Genomic DNA, 19,907 nt, shown 5'->3' with positions numbered 1-19,907 from the left:
ACCTTTGAACCACCATACTCACAAGCCCCTTTACACCATTCACCTCCATATGACCCTAACCCATATCCACCCCAACCTCCACTGGATGACAACACCATTGGTATTATTCACCAAGGGCAAACAGAGTTTCATACCACACTTGCCTCTATCACTAGTCTCACCTCTACTCTTCAAGCACTTATATCCCGCATGGACCAACCCTCTACCTCCAACATTCAACCCTCAAGCTTTAATGCGCTTCCTTTTCAACCACATAATAATCTTTCCATCCCATCACCACCATCCATGGAAGAGCACCCACATCTATTAATCCAAGAGCAAGATGATCCCAGCTATGCTATTGACAAGGAACAAGAAAGAAGGAATCATCTTCGTGAATCCATACTTCATAAGAAGCTAGAGGAGGTCCTACAGATGAAGGTAGTGAAGACCCTTGAAGTCGAAGGAGTGGTTGAAAAATTAGTGAAGGAAGACATTAAAGAGGAGTCTGATTTTGTCTTAAAGCAAGAGGAGGCCCAAAATGTGGAGATAGGAGAGACCCTTGAAGATGAAGGAATAGTTGAAAGGAGTTGTCATGGAAAGGAAATCATCAAGGATGAGTACGATTTTATACTAAAACAACTAGACAAAGCAATAATTATTGAAGAGAAAGAAGTGGTTGAAGATCTAGGAGATGCAGAACCTCCATGGGAAAGTCCAGTCATAGAACCTTCTTCCAAGACGTTTGAATTTGTTGCCAAAGAGGGTGTACAACCTCCAAGGCATATCATGGCTAAAGACTTTGAAGAGGTTGATCAAGAGATGGAGATTAAAGAAGAAGAAGCACAACCTCCCATGCCCTTGGTAAGCCATGAAGAAGAGTTTGATTTAGAAAGCTACCAAGAGGAAGAGGTTGAAACTGAAGAAGCTTGCAAATAGGTGGAAGTTATCAAGGGAGAGCACAAGGGAATGGAGCTTGAAATCACCTTGCCAAACTTGTTGGAGACCTCATCCCCAAAGTCATTGCCATCCAATACAACATTCAAGTGGGTAAAATTCTTATCCTTGACCTTTACTTTTCCACTTGAATATGGTTTACTTGAGACACATGGTCAGCTCAGAGCTCTTTGTGGCTATAAGAGTAAGAGGGAGATGGTCAGTGGTTGGCAACACCATCCTAGGTTCGTTATGGTTGGAAGTTCAAGGCCTGATTGTAAGGGTTGGCATAATTCTCAATTAATTGGGTCTAGGAGGATGTTTGGGTGCCTAAATGAGATTTCTAAGGCTGAATCACCCGGATGGAATCATCATGATCCACTTGACGACGGGTGTAGAAACAAGATTTGGGATCCAGAAATATACGAGGATCAAATTTGGGAGCTCAAAGCTTGTGAAGAACTCTATCAAAGCTTGAGAAATTTACTTGGTATTGATATAGCTTATTGGAAGTCCAAGCATTGGTGGAAGTTTCAAGACGAGTTCAAGCACAAGCCACCATGACAAAGAGCTCACCAAATGTCCAACTTAAGGACTTTAACTAAAAGTGCTAGGTGGGAGACAACCCACCATAGTATATTATTTCCTTTTTGTTCTTAGTTTTGTTTTATTTTGTTTTATTTTTAGTTCTATTTTATTTTATTTTTCTTAGTGTTCATTCATAGTGCTGCATCAGCATTTGCATTCTGCATACTGCATAAAAAAATGTACGCAACGCGTAAGCGTCGCTGACGCGTCCGCGTCATAGATGCGTTCTGAAGAAAAAATTGAACAGAAAGTCACGCGAAAGCGTGGCTGAAGGCGAGCCTTAGGCACAAATATGCCCACGCGTCCGCGTCATTTTGAAAAAGAGGCTCCCACGCGTCCGCGTCACCCACGCAAACGTGTGGCCCTGCAAAATCAACGTAAATGGGTGTATGGCAGCAAGTTATGGTGGAGTAGGGCTGGAATGATGCTGGAAGCACAAGCCTTACCACGCGACCGCGTGACCCACGCGGCTGCGTCGTTTTTCAAAATATGGTCATTCACGCGACCGCGTCACCTACGCGAACGCATCACCCTAAATTTTGGCAATATGCGTACGAAACAGAAAGTTGTGCGTGCGCGAAGCTGCACTCGCGCCAATAGCACAAATCAGGTCACGCGATCGCGTGCCCCACGCGTCCGCCTCGCCTTCACTGCACAGCTTATCCAGATAAATGCAAGAAATCTTATCTTTTCTTCCCTAATCCTAATTTTTTCTTCTGCCCTTCTTTCTTTCTTTTTCTTCATCTCTTTAACTTCTCATCCTTCTTTTCTTTCATTCTATTTTACTTAATTTATCTGCATACTTTCATTCATTGCATTTTAATTTTGTGCATATTTTAATTTTCTTTTCTAAATTTATTATTTTTTCTTTGGTGTTAAGTTTTCTTATTTAACTGTTGCATCTTCTCTTGAATGATCCTGGTGCTTCATGACTTGTTTTATTCTGATTGGGCAATATTATTTAAATCAATGCTAATCTTTTATGATACTTGTACTTCTCTTGCAGTGATATGAACTTATACTGTCTTTCATTACCCACACTCTTCCCCTTTGTTGCAATTTTTTGCACCACTGGTATGCCTTGTGCTTCTATTGTTTTCTCACTTGCATGTTGTAGCTACCATGTAATTGAGACCCTCATTATTTGGCATTAAACTACACAGACTTTATTTTCTTATCTTTATTTCTGGGTTACTTTTTCTTCTTTTTCCTCTTCTTTTAGGCTGGCCACCGAGGAAGGAAAACAGAAGACGTTTACATGGGGAGACAGAAAAGTCCATCTGCCCATTCTCTGGAAGAAAAGCGTCAGTTGGAGCAACCCGTCCACCTGCACATCTTAGCATGCATCGAGGACGGTGCAATCTTTAAGTGTGGGGAGGTCGATACCGATCTCCATGGGTTAGTTATTTTCTTCTCAACACCAATATTTTATTTTCTTTGTTTGTTCATTGTTGCATTTACATGTTTAATTGCATGTTTGTTTGATTTTTGTGCATATTTTACCACTTGGTTAAAGTAATATTTTCTTTTTCAAGAAATTTTTTATAGCATTTCACTAATTTAAATTAAAATCTTTTGTTAAACTTGTTTGAAGAAATATTATTCTGAAACATGGTTTAGAGCTCGAACACACAAAACCAGTGAAATTTTGAGCCTATTTGATTGGTTGTATTTTATCAACCAATATTTTATTTTTTGGTGTGTGTTGTTCTCTCTAAAATTGTGATCTTTGTCATGCTTAATTCTATATTTCCATGATTTGATGTATGCATGCACTTATATGATTGAGGTCTTTGTTTCACTAAGCTTACATACCCATATGGCCTTAACCTTTCATTATCCTTTGCAAACCAATTTGAGCCTATTTTACCTATTTTATTCTTTACTTTAGCACATCATTAATTCTAAGCGGAAAATAATAATGTCCTTAATTTGAATCCTTGGTTAGCTTAGACTAGTGAGAGTGCTCATGAATTAAGTGTGGGGAAAGTGGATTTGGAAATGTTTGGTTTAAGAATTGGGTGTTATATATCTTTATGAAAATGAGAAAGAAATGTTTAGGACATGTTCATGCATTCAATAATTTAATCATATGCATTGAGAAAATTAGAAAAAAATAAAATAAAATAAAATAAAATAAAAAAAAAGAAGAAAAAGAAAAGAAAAAGAGCAAATAAGTAAAAGGGGACAAAATGCCCCAAAGTAAATGGTGAAAGCAATGCATATGTACTGTACTCGAAATTAGGATGCATGAATATGTGAAAAACATGGCTAATGGATAGTTAGATGTGGTATTATGATTATATGGATTGTCTAAAGTTAGGTGGAAAGTTTAAGTTAATTAAGGATTCAGATTTTAGTCCACTTGGCCAAATACAATCCTACCTTGACCCTAACCCCATTACAACCCTTAAAAGACCTCTTGATATGTGTATCTGTGCATTAAATTTATGTTGATTGTTAGATGAAGAGCAAGCCTTAGAAAGTAAGGTTAGTAGAAAATTGAAAGAGTCAAACCTTAAACACCTGAGTGATTAGAGTGTATACACTTCCGGTGAGGTTCGATCCTCGATTCTTTGTTCCCGGCTTTCACGAGCTATTTTCTTTTACAAGTTCACTTGTACTTTATTTTGTGATTTGAATTAGTGAAATCCAGTTCATATTTGTTCTTAAAAGATTTGTTTACTTTTAACCAAGTAGAAAAAAAGCATTCTGCATGTAGTTGCATTCATATAGATAGGTTGCATTTCATACTTATCTACCATTCTTCTTCACTCTTTTATAGCTTCTCTTGAGCTTAGCATGAGGACATGCTAATGTTTAAGTGTGGGGAGGTTAATAAAATATTATTTTATGGTTTATCTTGTGCTCAATTGAGTGGATTTTATCAATCTTTCATACACTCATTCATACAAAATGCATGGCTTTACAATTTCCTTCCTGATTTTGTGCTATGATTGAAAACATGCTTCTTTGGCCTTAAATTTGCTATGTTTAAATCCTCTCTTATTACCATTCAATGCCGTGAATGTGTGTTAAATACTTTCAGAGATTACAGGGTAGGAATGGCTTAGAGGATGGAAAGGAAGCATGCAAAAATGGAAGGAATACAAGAAGCTGAAGGAACTGCTAAAGCTGTCTAGCCTGACCTCTTCGCACTCAAACAGTCACAACTTGAGCTACAGAGGTCCAAATGATGCAGTTTTAGTTGCGTTGGAAAGCTAACATCCGGGGCTTCAAAATGATATATAATATGCCATAATTTCTCTGACGATAAGTGACGCGAACGCATGATTCATGCAAACACGTCGCAGTGACAAAAAACCAGCGTGGCAGATTTCGCAACCAGCGATTTCTGGGCTATTTTTGACCCAGTTCTCGACCCAGAAAACACAGATTAAAGGCTATAAAGTAGGGGAATGCATCTATTTATAAAAAAACAATTAATATAACATTCATAATTCACAATTTTAGGTTTTAGATGTAGTTTTAGAGAGAGAGGGGCTCTCTCCTCTCTCTTAGGTTTTAGAATTAGGATTTCTCTTAGGATTAGGATTTCTTCTTCTCAATTTCTAGGTTCAATGTTCCTTTTATTTATTTTCCCAATTTAATTTATGAATTTCCATGTTAGGATTGATTTTCTTAATTAATACAATTTGAGGTATTTCAGATCTATGATTTTTACTTTGCTTTTTTATATTCTTGGCTTTAATTGATGAATTGATTAATTGGAGACATTTGAGTTATCAAACTCCTTGTGATTGATAATTGTTATCTTTGCTGATTGATTTGGATCCCTCTAAAGCTAGTCTTTCCATAGGAATTGACTAGGACCAGAGGAATCAAATTGATTCATCCACTTAATTTACCTTCATAGTTAGAGGTTAACAAGGTGGGAGCAAAATCCAATTCTCATCATAATTGATAAGGATAACTAGGATAGGACGTCCAGTTTTCATACCTTGCTAAGAGATTTTATTATTATTAATTTATTTTTCTTATCATTTAAATTACTTGTTCCTTATTTCAAAAACCCAAAAATACACTTTTACTCATAACCAATAATAAATCATACCTCCCTGCAATTCCTTGAGAAGACGACTCGAGGTTTAAATACTTCGATTATTAATTTTTATTGGGTTTGCTTAAGTGACAACCAAACTTTTGTACGAAAGGATTCTCTATTGGTTTAGAAACTATACTTACAACGCGATTATATTTGTGAATTTCTTTACCGGCAGGAATCCGATCGTCAGGGATCAATTTGCAACTCAATTACTCAATTATCTACGTGATCACCAAGAAACCGAATACATACTTATCCAATTATCTACTCAATCATAGTCCATGAGGTCATTTAAATAGTAAGAGCCAATGCATGATCAATGGTAAATGCTTAAAGTTTTTTCCCAAAGCCTTCAGAGATAGGACAATTATTGACGAAGCAGGCTTTTCAAGATATTAAAGAAGAGATGATGGGCGAACTCTATATAAAAAAAATGTTGAGGTTGACAAGTCCTTCATAGTTCCATACAATGCCGGTCTTCTTCTAAAATTTGGATGTCACATCAATGTTGAGTATATTTGTCAAACTTCAGTAATCAAATATCTGTTGAAGTATCTTTACAAAGGTAATGATAGGGTGACAGCTGCATTTTATTAAAACAATGGATCTCAGGTAGATGAAATACGTAATATATATATATATATATATATATATATATATATATATCAGCATGTGAAACTGCATGGAGATTGTTTGGTTATCCTATTCAAATGAAGGAACCAGCAGTAATAAGATTGACATTCCATCTTCTTGATGATATGTCGATTGTCTACAAAGATAATGACACAATTTAGTTGATTGTTGAGACTTCTTTTTTCAAGAAATCTATGTTGATTGGATAATTCAAAGAAAATGAAGCCCATAATGATACAAGAAATCTAACTTATTTTGAGTTTCCAACAAAATTTGTTTCGAATGGAGAGCATCATATGTGGACTCATAGAAAGCAAGGCTATGCCATAGGAAGGATATCTCATATATCACCAATGAATAAGGAAGATTACTATCTAAAGCTAGTTTTAAACATTCAAAAGGGATGTACGAGTTTCAGTGATCTAAGAACAGTTGATGGTGTGGTTTATGACTCCTTCAAAGATGCATGCTATGCACTAGGACTATTGCAGGATAACAAAGAATTCATTAGTGCAATCTCTAAAGCAGAAACATGACACTCTACAACTTTTCTAAGGAGACTTTTTGTTATTTTATTAACATCAAATAACATGAGTAGACCAGATTTTGTTTGGCAAAAGACTTGGAACTTTCTCTCTGATGACGTACTATATGAACAAAGAAGATTACTGCCAATGAAAAATAACTATAGCCTATTATAAATTTTTATAGCCATGGTAGAATTCAATTTAGCCTATAATTATGACAAAAACATTGGATAAAAAATTTTAAGAGTGATGTTCTTTAACAAAATGCCTTTCTTGGGAGTAAAATTATCATACATATGACAAAATTATTTATTAGTATTCACTTTAACTTTTCCTCTTTCTCTGATAATATTTAGAAAATATAACAAAACAAAATATATTAAAAACTATTACTCAAAAATTGGATTATATATATATATATATATATATATATATATAAAAGAAATCGTAACTAAATCCACATACTTTCAATACTTGCATTTGCATCGATTGTCTGTGTGCTTTTTTTTATATATTATAATAATTTTGATATCCATGTTAATCACAACAATAATTTTTAAAAGGACATGTTACTAATGAAGTATTTTTTAAACAAAAAACAAGGAGTCTTATTTATCATTCAACAATGCATTTTAGACTTTTTTGTCAGAGACTTATTTAATAATTTTTCAAATAATTATGTTATTTTAAATTGAAAAAATATAGATTTGATGATGTTAGAAGCCCAAATAAAAGATATTGCACTTACAAAAATTGAAGATTTACTCCAGTCAAATGGCAAGTCATTGAAAGAATATTGTGGAATGCCATATCCTCCAGAAAATTTGGTGTCCATCTTAGAAGACAGAATTATAATGGAAGAGTTAAACTTTGACGTTAATGCTCTTGTGAGTGAACTAGGTGGGTATTTAGAAAAGCTAACTGATGAGCAGAAACTTGCATACAATCAAATAATTGGTACTGTTAGCGGTAATATGGATGGACTTTTCTTCTTACATGGTCAAGGTGGTTATGGAAAAACATTCTTATGGTCAATTATATCATACTCAATTAGGTCTAAAGGAGGTATAGTTTTAAATGTTGCTTCGAGTGGGATTGCTGCACTTCTATTGCCTAATGGAAAAACTGCACATTCAAGGTTTAAAATTCCTTTGACCATAAATGAAGATTCTTTGTGTAGCATTAAACATGGAAGTCCTCTTACAAGGTTAATAACTAAGGCCAAATTAATCATATGGGATGGAGCTTCAAAGATAAGTAAGTATTATTACGAAGCTTTAGACAAATGCCTCAGAGACATCTTGAGGTGCTCAAATTTGTACTATGCTCATTTGCCATTTGGAGGTAAAGTTGTTGTTCTCAGAGGAGATTTTCGACAAATTTTACCTGTGATTCCTAGAGGCTCAAGGCAAAATATAATTCATTCTTCTATGAATTCTTCATATTTGTGGCATAACTGTAAGGTTCTGAAGCTTACAAAAAACATGAGATTGTCACTGGGTGAAAACAACAACATACAAGAACTCAAAAATTTTGCAGAATGGCTACTCAAAAAATTGGTGATGATTTGGCTGGTGATACAACAGATGGTGAATTGATCGTTCATATACCATTTGACATTTTGGTTAAGAACTCTGAGACAGCTTTGGATGACCTCATTGATTTTGTGTATCCAGATATGTTATCCAATTTATCCGTTGAAAATTATTTCAAGAATAGAAGAGCAATTCTTGCACCAACTCTGGATTGTGCCATTGATGTCAACAACAAGATAACTGTAGGGTTACCTGGACATAAAAGAGTCTACTTAAGTTCTGACTCTATGTGTGCTGAGGAGGAAAATATGGAATTTGAGTTAGATGCTTTCTCGCCAGAGATTCTAAATGGAATAAATTAGTCAGGTCTACCACCACACAAGTTGGTTGTGAAGGTTGGCGCTCCTGTTATGTTGCTGCGGAATATAGGCCAAACTAATAGTTTGTGAAATGGAACGAGAATGCAAGTTAGAAGAATGAGAAATCATGTGATAGAATGCAAGACTTTAACCGGTAACAAAGCTGGAAGTATTGTTCTTATCCCAAGACTGAATCTAATTCCAAATAATGAAACATTACCGGTCAGGTTTCAAAGAAGACAATTCTCAATTATTATATCATTTGCAATGACAATAAATAAGTCTCAGGGAGAAACTCTATCGAAAGTTGGAATATACCTTCCAAGGCCATTTTTCACCCATGGTCAATTATATGTTGCGTTATCAAGGTAACGAGTAAAGATGGTCTGCGAGTGCTGTTGCAAGATCACGGACACTTGGAAGATAACTGCACGATGAATGTGGTATATAGAGAAGCTTTTGAGAACCTATAATGAAAAGATAATAATGAAATCTCTAACTTAAATTTATTTATTTATTTTAATTTATTACTATCTATTAAAAAAATTAACAAATTCTAGGTGCTAATGGATAATGCATTCTTATTGTACATTAATAGCTTGAGAATATTAAAATTATCATAAAAATCCGTATTATTTTATTCTCCTGATAAATAATTTTATAATTACGTTAATCATATAATTTTATATACTAACATTGATATAGTGTTGTTTCAGGTATATATTTTACAGGTATCAAAGGATAGCGTTGAGTTGATATTCAATGGGTTTAAATTATTTATTATTTATTACAGAACTTTCTGCATTAGGATTCTCTATTAATTTGTTGTTTATTTTGAGCTGATTTTAATATGTTCTTACTTCATAGTAAACCAACATATAAAATTTTGTTGGTGGATTTAAGTATTACTAGATTATTTATAGTCAATACTAATATTGGTTAATAACTATTTTACCGTTAATACAATTAACACTATATTAAGAAAAAAAATAATACATAACATGTTATTTTTTATTAATTAAAAAATTATAATTCAAATTAATTTTAATACAACAACTTAAAATTATAATTTCAATCTTATCACGTGTATGATACGGGTTATTACATTTGTATATTCTAATTTTGGGTCACACTAGCACTAGCATACATACGTAAGTTTATAGAGATTTTTCTTTGTTTGACACGTGTTGCAGATTTTAGAAATGAGAACTTTGGATTGATGGCTTGGTCACGGACACGGCTTAGCCAGCTCTTATTATGGGGTGATATGATTTCACACAATTGAGTTTCGATAAGGGGAGTTTTTGGCATGATTGGATGGTATTTGCCTAGTTTTTTTAGTTTTCCTAACTAGTGTCTACTTTACTTTCTTTCATATATATGCGCATCGAATTCCATTTTTTTTCCTTTTAAATTTTCAAAAAAAAAAAGCCAATGAGTTATAGCTCAAATGACATAATCTTTCCAGACTCATTTAAGAGGTTGTGGGTTCGAGTCTTCCTATCTTTGATAAAAAAAATGTTCAAAAAAATATAAAGTTGGATTAGAAACAAAAAACAATAATCACGTAAAACAAATCTATTATACTAAAAAGAAAAAAAAAGAGTATATTGAGAATAACAGATTTTTTTATTTTTTAGAATATATTTAATTACAAATATAAGTTAAAATTGTAAGATTTTTTTTCTTATATAAAATTCAAACGAAAATAGAAAAGGATTAGTTGAAAATTTAATACAGAAAACAGTTAATATAGAAATACCACATCAAACATATTTCACAAATATACCTATAAAAATTTTTAAAAGAACAAAATAATTTTTAAAGATTGATTTTAAAAAAACTAAAATACCTTTTAATTTATTCTTAAAAGACTAAGATATTCTTTTAAGCATTAATTTAAAAAATATTAAATTATCCTTATATGATTAACTAAAATTATCCTTAACATTACAAAACATTATAAAATCATCCTTTTGTCTATAAATAATATTTTTTGAACAATTTTGCTCTTAAACAAAAATAGAAAAACCCTCACCACTAACCTCTACATCATCATCACCACTGCTACACATCTCTTTCTCCTTTTCCTTATCGCCATCACCTCAGCCACCATAACTATCACACCTTCTTTCTCTCTATTACCAGTTCAACATTCTAAATCATTACCATCCACCCACTGTCCCCAACCCTTTTCTTTCCACCTGAACTCTTTTTTTTGTTGCAACAATTCAACAATAGCAACAACCACAAAAATTTCAAATTAAAGTGCACTACAAGAAAACAGGTCTATCGGTACCCTTTTTTTCGCCACGCTATTGCCACGCTTTTGCGAGGGTGGCCACTGATTTATGATTTGGCCACGATTTTTTTTTTTGCAGAGGGCTGTCGGCACGCTTTTTTTAGGGTGGCTACTGATTTGAAATTCGGCCACGCTTGAAAAGCATGGCCATAGAGGGAAACTGACAAGCTTAAAAAGCGTGGCTAGTTTGTTGTCCAATAGTCACCTTTTTAAAGCATGTCCATATCCTGTATTTATTTTGGCACCCTACAAAAGCGTGCCAACAGAGTTCCCTCCCCCAAAATTTAGTTTTCCACCCATTTTGTTCACACTTTACTTTTTTTTCTCTAAGTTTTCAGTTTTCAGCATACTAGAGTTTAACTTCATTTCCAAATTCCCTTTTAACCCTAAAAGTGAAGCTGCGCCGTCACATGTTCATCGATCTTCATCGCACCCAGTCCTCAATGACCATCGCACAGCCTTCATCGTCGTCTTCATCAGTGAGCGTCGCACAGTCCACAATGACTGTCGCATAGCCTTCATTGTCATCTCCATCAATGACCGTCACACAGCCCTCAATGACCGTCACACAGCCCTTCCTCTAACCCTCGCACCGGGCCCTCTCTTTGTCGCCACCTAGCTGTTTCTCAACCCTCGGACCCAACCCTCGCACCATCAATGCAACCCTCGTTGGATTCGGAACCCTCAATTGTTCGCCCTCTCTCTGTCGCACCATCAATGCATCGGCAATGTTCTGTTCTATTCTTGTTTTGATTTTAGGCTTTATTACACAAAAATCAAGTTCGGCACTCCTAGTACTGATTACTGGGTGCAAGTTGATATTGGAAGTGACCTTCTATGGGTGACTTGTTCTGGCTGCTCATCATGTGCTATAAGAAGTGACCTTCTATGGGTGACTTGTTCTAGCTGCTCATCAGATTTGCAACCTCGCACCCTCTCTCGCACCTTTCATCGGTGCTGCCCCGTTGGCACTGCTCCGTCGGCGTGTCCTCCCTTAATCGGCGTTGTCTATCGCTGCATATCCCTCACTCGGTGCTCAACCATTGAGGTTTCTTTGTTTCTTTATTTAGACTCTGTCACTGCCACTGTTACTGCCCACCATGTGTTTGATTAAATGTGTGTGAGCAATGCAGTGCAGATTTGATGTTAACTATTTTGAGGAGCATCCAATGCAATGCTACTATTATGTGTGCTTCAAGGGAATTCGATGTTAACTATTTTGAGTTTGAGTCTGTGTTCACTATTTGTGTTAGATTGATTATTGTTGATGGTGTGTTTGTGTTAATTTCATACACAATCCATATAAATATTTTTTATTATTGTTGCTGGTCTGTTAGATTGATTATTGTTGATTATCGTATTGTCATTAATCTTTTTATAAATATTAAATTTATGAATTTTCCCCATATATTATAAATTAATTACCCTACTTAATTTAGATAAAACTTTTTTTACTATGTACTTGTCTTCACTGATAGCAACTGGAACCTCAGCTTCTTGGCTGCTGCTTGTGCTTCATTTGCTCCTAAAGTTATCTGATGAAATAGTTTCAAAATTTGGCGAGAAGCCAACCTGTCCAGCAAGACTTGCAAGAGTGCTGAAACGAATGCACTCAACACGAAGGCCACCATTATGATTTCTTTTTGAGTTGTGACACTGACATTCAATACTTTCACAGAAAACACCAAGCGGAGATCCAAACAAAGTAAGTAACTTGCAATAACATGTGCTCCCAGCTTAACCTTTAGTTCTGTGCATGTCAAAACACAAAAGGGCTGTTGAGTTTTAGTATTATTTTAAAGTGGAAATGGAGTGATATATATCAAGGTTTTGAAAACTGAACCGGTCATCAAACCGCTCTAGTTACTGGTTCACTGGTTCACTGGTCTAACCGGTGGTTCAATCGGAAAAACCGTTTTAGAATAAAATAATGAATAAATTATAAATAAACATCTTAAAATATCTTCCAAATTTAAAACACTATACAAAAAATCATCAACCAAATTCATATGATCTTATCAAAATACAAACTCAAAAGTTAAATAGTTAAAAAAATATATAAATATTAAATTTTGACTTTAAGGGTTAACGGGATCACTTAACACCTCAGAGAATAAGAAAGCATAACATATCACCAACTACTTATACACTTTGACTCTCCTTCTACTACCATCATCATCATTCATCAATTTATTTATATATGGCATTGGCAGGTAGCTACCCTACTCATTCAGCAACAACCAGCATTTGATTTGATTTCCACTTTTAGCATTCAGCAGCAACCATTACAAAACAGCAGCATAACAACAACAGTGCCATAACAAAACAGCAGCATAACAACAATAGCAGCTTAACAAGTCATTAATCACAAATTCAAAATTCTAAACTAGAATCCAACATCGCATTGCTTGGTTTGATATCTCTGTGAACAACACATTGTTCCCATTCTGTGAACAACACTTGATATCTTCTTAACAGCAACAACCAAATCTAGATCAACAAAGTAGCCTCTATACACTGCTCTAAATCCACCTTGGCCTAACTTCCTGTTTGGGGAAAAATCATTGATAGCAAAGACAATCTCTTCATAAGAGAATCTTCTTGGTCCTGCTCCTCTTTCAAAATCATCAATAATAGAGCTCACCCTCTCTATTTTGGCATCCTTTTTCTTGCTCTTCCATCTTCTAAATATCACACAATCATAGTGCCATAACAAAACAGCAGCATAACAACAACAGCAGCTTAACAAGTCACTAATCACAATAAAAAATAAAAAAAATCCTCAACAAGACCATATCTAAATTCTACCTACAGCATTCAACAATATTGCAACAAACAAATTAGGAGCCATCAGAACCAGTAAAACACTATCAGCAACTGCCATCAGAACCATACATACAGAATCATACAATTAGAATCATACATAAAAATTTGCAAATTTGTAAAATTTCCACCATTAGCAACCAGCAAATACAAGACAGAACCAAAAGAAGAATTGAAGAACCAACCTTCAGAACCAAACTTGAAACAGTTGAAACCAAGACCGAAGCAGACTAGGGTTCAGTGAAGAAGAAGAAGAACCAAAAAACTGAAGAAGAAGACCAAACATTCAGTGAAGATGAAGACGAGAAGCCACTAACCTGAGTTCGTGCCGAGAAGCCAGCGTAGATGAAGAGCTGAAGAGGACCTGCCGAGTTACTGGGTTTCAGACACGAGGAAGAGGAAGAAGCGGCAGTGCTGGGGACCTGGGTTAGCTGGCGACGATGGAGGGCTAGGCGGCTAGGGTTTCTTCGATCAGAGTTCTCTATTCTCCAGTACATGAATGAATGAAATCAATGAATGATTGGGGGAAGAGGGGAGGGGGGTTGAGTCACGCGTGGATGATCCATTTTTTTTTAACAATTTTAAAACGACGTCATTTACTCTGAACCGGCCGGTTACCGGTCCGGCCCAACTAACCGGTTCTCGATCGGTTCGACGGTTTTTCAGCGGTTTTCTTACAAACTGTTATAGGGAGAGGACCGGATCGTTTGAATTGCCGGTTCCCAGTTGAACCGGTTCGACCGGCCGGTCCGGTCCGATTTTCAGAACCTTGAGATATATAACTGATAAGGCTATAGGCTTTAGCAAATCTCATCAAAACAGATATATCAGATTATCAACTAAATAAACATCACAGGCTTTTAGCAAATCTACATTGCTGTTGGTGTTATGGAGTAATAAATAGAGACCTGTCATAAAAAATTCGAATTCTATACTAAAGAAAAATATTATTTGACAACAAAAATAGAGATTAATACTTTTAAGGAATAAATCAAAATAATTTCGTAGGTGCATATATGTACGTGTTCGGTTTTGATTTATCTTTCTTAACAAAATTAGCCTCTTGGTGACGCCAGGTTTAAGAAAGACAAAAGACAATACGCTAGTGGTGGGCTCAATATGTCCAAGAAACTTAAAAAGAAGGTAGCAAATGAATTTCATGGTAAATTAAAGGACCAGAATTAGTAGACTAGAGATTTTTATTTAGTTTAATTTAGTCAAAAAGAAAAGAAAAGAAAAGTCAGAGCTTATAGCATTTATAAGTCATTTTCGGTTCCTTTTGGGAAATTAAAATTTCTAGCTTATTAATAAGAACTTTTTGAAATAAACACTTGTACTGCGGTTAAGCTCATAGCCTCAAAGTCAAGTCTCTTGCTTTCAAGCCTGGATTATCCCTTGTCAAGTTGTCGTAGCAAATCTTGTATCTGAGGACTGTTCGCCATCATTTTCTGTTCGCCATCATTTTCTGTTCAATGCAAGATTGTTTCCCATACTAAAATTTTTTATTTTTCTTTTGTTCAATAGATTGTTAACTTGCTTTATCAGTAAATCATGTCTTAAATTGAAGGTACTTGATGGGTACTAAATTTGAAACAATTGAGGCAAGAATAACACCTAATGTGAGTGTGGCATTCTACAAAGATTGGTCTATAAGAACAGGAACCAGCATCGACGTTCTTCATATTTCCAGCATCTTTTGAAGGTACAAAAATTGAAAGTTTTCCTTTCAATGATATGAATAGCTTTCAACGAAACATTTTTCTTCCTTCTTTTTTTTAAGTTTCATGGGCATGCTATGTAGTATGTATTTATTTGTCATTTTGGGTTTTGTGTGGAATTGTAATTGGAAGGCGAGTAGAGATATAAAGCTTCTGCAATCGGCAAACTTGGAGGAGCTTGTGTCATCTTGTTTACTAGTTATCAAAGGAGATAGACCAAAACAAAATGTTCATCTTTTTCGAGAGGTATGTTTGACTTGTTTATTTTTTGGATTTGTTTTGTAGTTTTCCATATCCATATATAGATGGTTTAGTGAAGCCATAAGAGTGTGCAAGGCACAGAACAGAAGATATTGAAATTCTTATTTCCTAAGAGATTTCTTACTTTCATGTATAACTTAATATTTTGCATCATCATGCTTGTTTATTGCCCATGAATTTGTCACTGGTTCTTGAAATATATTTTTCTTAAATACTTTCTGTGCATATAAGATGATAAGCCCTATTGTTTTCTTACTGCTTCATGTCAGCTTAAAAAAGAGGAAATGTGACAATGGAAAGTATATAACTTTATGGAACGCCTTTTAGGAGCTACACGCTTACTAGCAGAGGTAAAAACTGTAGTAGAGTATTCTTTAGTGTTTCTCGTTTTTTCTCTTATTTATTTTGTAAATTAAGGTCATTGCCTTTTACAAGTGGAGAGCTCATTCATTTCTTGCTCTTCCTATGCATACAGAATTAGGATTTCAAATAAATTATTATTTCCTTGTATTAACAGTAGTGTTGGATTGCTGATATCTTCTGGAAGACTCGAACATGTTTAGTTATTCTTCTATATTGATGAGGGTTTTCCCCTATTGTTCTTCAAATAAACTATTGTTCTTCTTATATATGTTTCAATTATGTGCTTGCTAAAATATTTTTTCTCCATTATTATGGGACCTAATTAAAGTGGCCTTGCCATTTTCAATTTTTAATTAATTTAGACTTGGAATTGGATTTGTTGGACTTAATTAAAGTAGCCTTTATAACATGCACTAACTTCAGATTATTTAAAATTCTGCAGGACAATGGTAAAAACAATGGAGCTCATAATAGATGATCACACTAATGAAATTTGATATTTTGTAACTAAGTATATAAAGAAAGTAGATATGTGATACTTGGAATTGTAATTCTTATTTTCTTGTTATGACTTTGATTTTTAGTACTTTGTGATCAAAGTCTACTTTTGTGGTGACAATTTTATATATAAGTTTTTTTTTATGGAGAAGTTTATATATATTTGGTCTATGATTTTAAAATTATATATGAATTTTGCACGAAATATTAAGAAGATTAATAATGAAAAAAATTTTCTGACCTAATTTATGGCCACGCTTTAAAAGCGTGGCTATATCTTACTATTGGGCTCAATAGCCACGCTTACCAAGCATAGCTATATATTACCCTATTGGTACATTTAATAAGTGTAGCCATATCTCACCCTATCGGCAAGCTTTAAAAGCATAGCCAAAACAATCAATCTGGGATGCTTTAGAAGCGTGGCAAGAGTTGAAAGCGTGGGAAAAAAGAAAGCGTGCCGATAGATCCACAAAAGCGTGGCGATAGAGCAACCGGCACGCTCACGGATGTGACCTTTTCAAAAGCGTGCCGATAGCTCAAAAAGCGTGGCAAAAAGTTTTCGGCACGCTTTTTAGCACTTTTTGGCACGCTTTAAAAGCGTGGCAGAAAGCTTATTTTCTTGTAGTGGTGATTTTTCAACAGCCATCCCCAAGCCCCACACATCACATACAACTTCACTTCAACATTCTAAAATAATCAAACTTCAATAGAGTGAATCGAAAGGCATCAAACATTGGTGAGGAAATTGAAGATCAACAACATAGACTTAGTATAGGTTTTGTATCAAGAGAACCCAATCCTAGCCTTCACCAAATGATTCAAATTCAAATCAAACTTCCCTGGGTACAAACGGGTCCTCCACATGCGTCATTGTAAGTTGATTCCAACACCAATTTTTCAAGAACAGGACACCCAGCGAGAAGTATCACCATATAGTCATGGCACCCAAACAAAACCCTATCCCCAACGTGCAGCACCTTTGGCGAAGGCAGGGACACAGCAAAGGGAGCCCCGAACATCGTCGACTAAGTGTCTCACGTTCTCCGGCGACGATGACAACGGCCCTAATGAACGAAGTTTGTTCCTTTTTTCCGTTCTAGTTTTTTCTGTTTTAGATGCAGTGGGAAGGGGTGGGGGTAATGGGTGGGTGGGGATTGAGGTAATTAGTGGTAATAGAAAAAGGGTATTTGTGTCATTTCAAAAATTATTATGTTTAAAAGGATGATTTTAAAACGTTCAGTAACGTTGAGGGTGATTTTAATAAAAAAAAAGGTTAGGGACAATTTTGATTTTTACCGAAGATATTAAGGACGAAAAAAGTATTTAACCATTTATATTACAACATAAATTTTCTTTCGATATCATCAAATTTTTTCAAATTATTCATATAAGCAATTGTCAACAACATGAACAACGAAAATTAAAGTGTATATTAAACTACAAAATTTAAATTAATATAAAATATTAGAAAAAAAGATTTACTAAATTGTTTGAACCAACAAAATAAAATAAACATAACGGTAATATAATTGTCTTGAGGAACCTGTGTAAAAATTAATATTAATATGTGTTTATGATAAACAAACTCTAAACGAGTTTAGCTTTCTTCAGCTCTAAAGTTGAAGTTATGAACTGGTTCCATTCAAAACAAAAGTTGCTCATTTTTTCAAAGACAATGACAAGTATCAAAGAAAAGATATATTTGATTTAAATATTAAACACTTAAAGATGTGATAATTAATTTAAATCAGATCTAATTTATATTTTAAATTTTTAAAAATACTATTAAAAAAATTAAAATTAAATTAAATCTTTTGACAAATTCAAACAACAAATTAAATTTAAATATAATTAGATAAATTTAAATTTGTGCTTTTCAATGAATTTAAAAGGAACTGTTTAGTTTTTTACTATTCTCACTTAACTCAATAAATCTTATGAGTGTGTGCCATAATTTTAGCACCACTATTTTTTAGATAAATTTTTGGTCTTTTTGATATTCAGTGTCAATATAGTGTAATTCTTTTAATATTTAGATTTTTGAACACGATAAGATTATCATTTTATATCTTGTTTCTAAAATAACGAAGATATTCTCTTAAACACGTATCAGTTAAATATATGACTTTGGACTAAAATGAGTAGTAAATTTAATCTTTTAATCTATTAACAAAATATATATAACCAAGGATAAATGACTAAAATAAAAATATATTAAATATATTTTAAATTATTCAAGTATCTTTTCTTTTTAATTTTACTTTGGAGAATTCATTTGTATATTATACTAGCATTGCTAATGCAAAAAATTTATTTTTCTTAAGCTATTTATTATTTTTAAATATTGAATAAAAATTAAAATAATTTTTTATACTTTTTGAGTTAGTTCATTTTTTATCAAAATTGAATTTATTTTACTTATTTATTTATTTAGTTACTAGTGGAAGTGCAAATATTTAAGAATGTATTTAGTTTCTTAGTTTAGCATACTATATGCATTTGAACTGGATTCATTTATGTAATAATAGTGGTTCTTACAAATATTATTGATTGACTTTATAGCCGCAGCTTGATCATACCAGTTGCCAAGCCAAATATGAGTCTATAACTCTTTCAGAAGCTAAGTCAAAATCTATCCAACTACTCTATTGTCATTCCACGTAGGGCTGGCAATGGGTAGGGTAGGGTAGGGTTTGGACTCTACCCTAACCCTACCCACGGATTGAAAACTTTCTTAAAACTCTACCATACTCTACTCGCGGGTTGAGAATCTCTCAACCCTAACCCTACCCGTACCCTAAAATTCTAAACCCTACCCTACCCGACCCTACCCGCAGAAAAATAAAAAATTTTCAAGCAAAATGGGAAAGAAAAGGGAGGAAAGAAAATGAGAAGGAAAATGATTATTTTCCATTGTTTGGTTGAGGAGGAAAATTAGAGAGGAAAGAAAATGGATGAAAAAAAACTGGTGGGGTCCACCAATTTTTTTCTCTCCAACATTGGAAAGAAAATGGAAAGAAAACTAATGTTTCTCTCTTTACTTCCAATACTACCCCTTCACTTTTTTAATATATTTTATAATATAGGGGTAAAATTGTCTTTTTATAACATTTCTTTCCTTCTTATTTTTCTTCCATCCAAACACATCTAAAGAAAATAAAAATCCACTTAATTTCTTTTCTTTCTTTTCTTTCCTTTCTATTTCCTTCCTCTCTATTTCTTTCTTTCCAACCAAACATAGCCGTAAGAAAAGAGAGCTATTTTAACATAATTTTTTTTAACAGCCATAGTTAAGTGTAAAAATTAATATATATTT

The 19,907-nt window shown here is 34.0% G+C and overlaps 2 protein-coding genes across 2 annotated transcripts; both read left to right on the top strand.

Annotated features, from left to right (window-relative positions):
* The first annotated feature begins 7,583 nt into the window (after positions 1-7,583).
* LOC148568970 (uncharacterized) lies at positions 7,584-8,233 on the top strand. The gene is made up of 2 exons (XM_088484843.1): positions 7,584-8,073; positions 8,193-8,233. The coding sequence occupies exons 1-2, from the start codon at positions 7,584-7,586 to the stop codon at positions 8,231-8,233; spliced, it is 531 nt and encodes a 176-aa protein (XP_088340969.1).
* A 36-nt stretch (positions 8,234-8,269) lies between these two features.
* LOC148568969 (uncharacterized) lies at positions 8,270-8,626 on the top strand. The gene has a single exon (XM_088484842.1). It carries the CDS (start codon positions 8,270-8,272, stop codon positions 8,624-8,626), a length of 357 nt encoding a protein of 118 aa, XP_088340968.1.
* Positions 8,627-19,907: the final 11,281 nt, after the last annotated feature.

The sequence above is a fragment of the Arachis ipaensis genome, chromosome B4, assembly GCF_059453495.1.
Source record: "Arachis ipaensis isolate K30076 ecotype BB chromosome B4, ASM5945349v1, whole genome shotgun sequence".
Classification (NCBI taxonomy): domain Eukaryota; kingdom Viridiplantae; phylum Streptophyta; class Magnoliopsida; order Fabales; family Fabaceae; genus Arachis; species Arachis ipaensis.
Note: the sequence above shows the minus strand (reverse complement) of the source record. Positions and strands in the feature narration are given on the sequence as shown.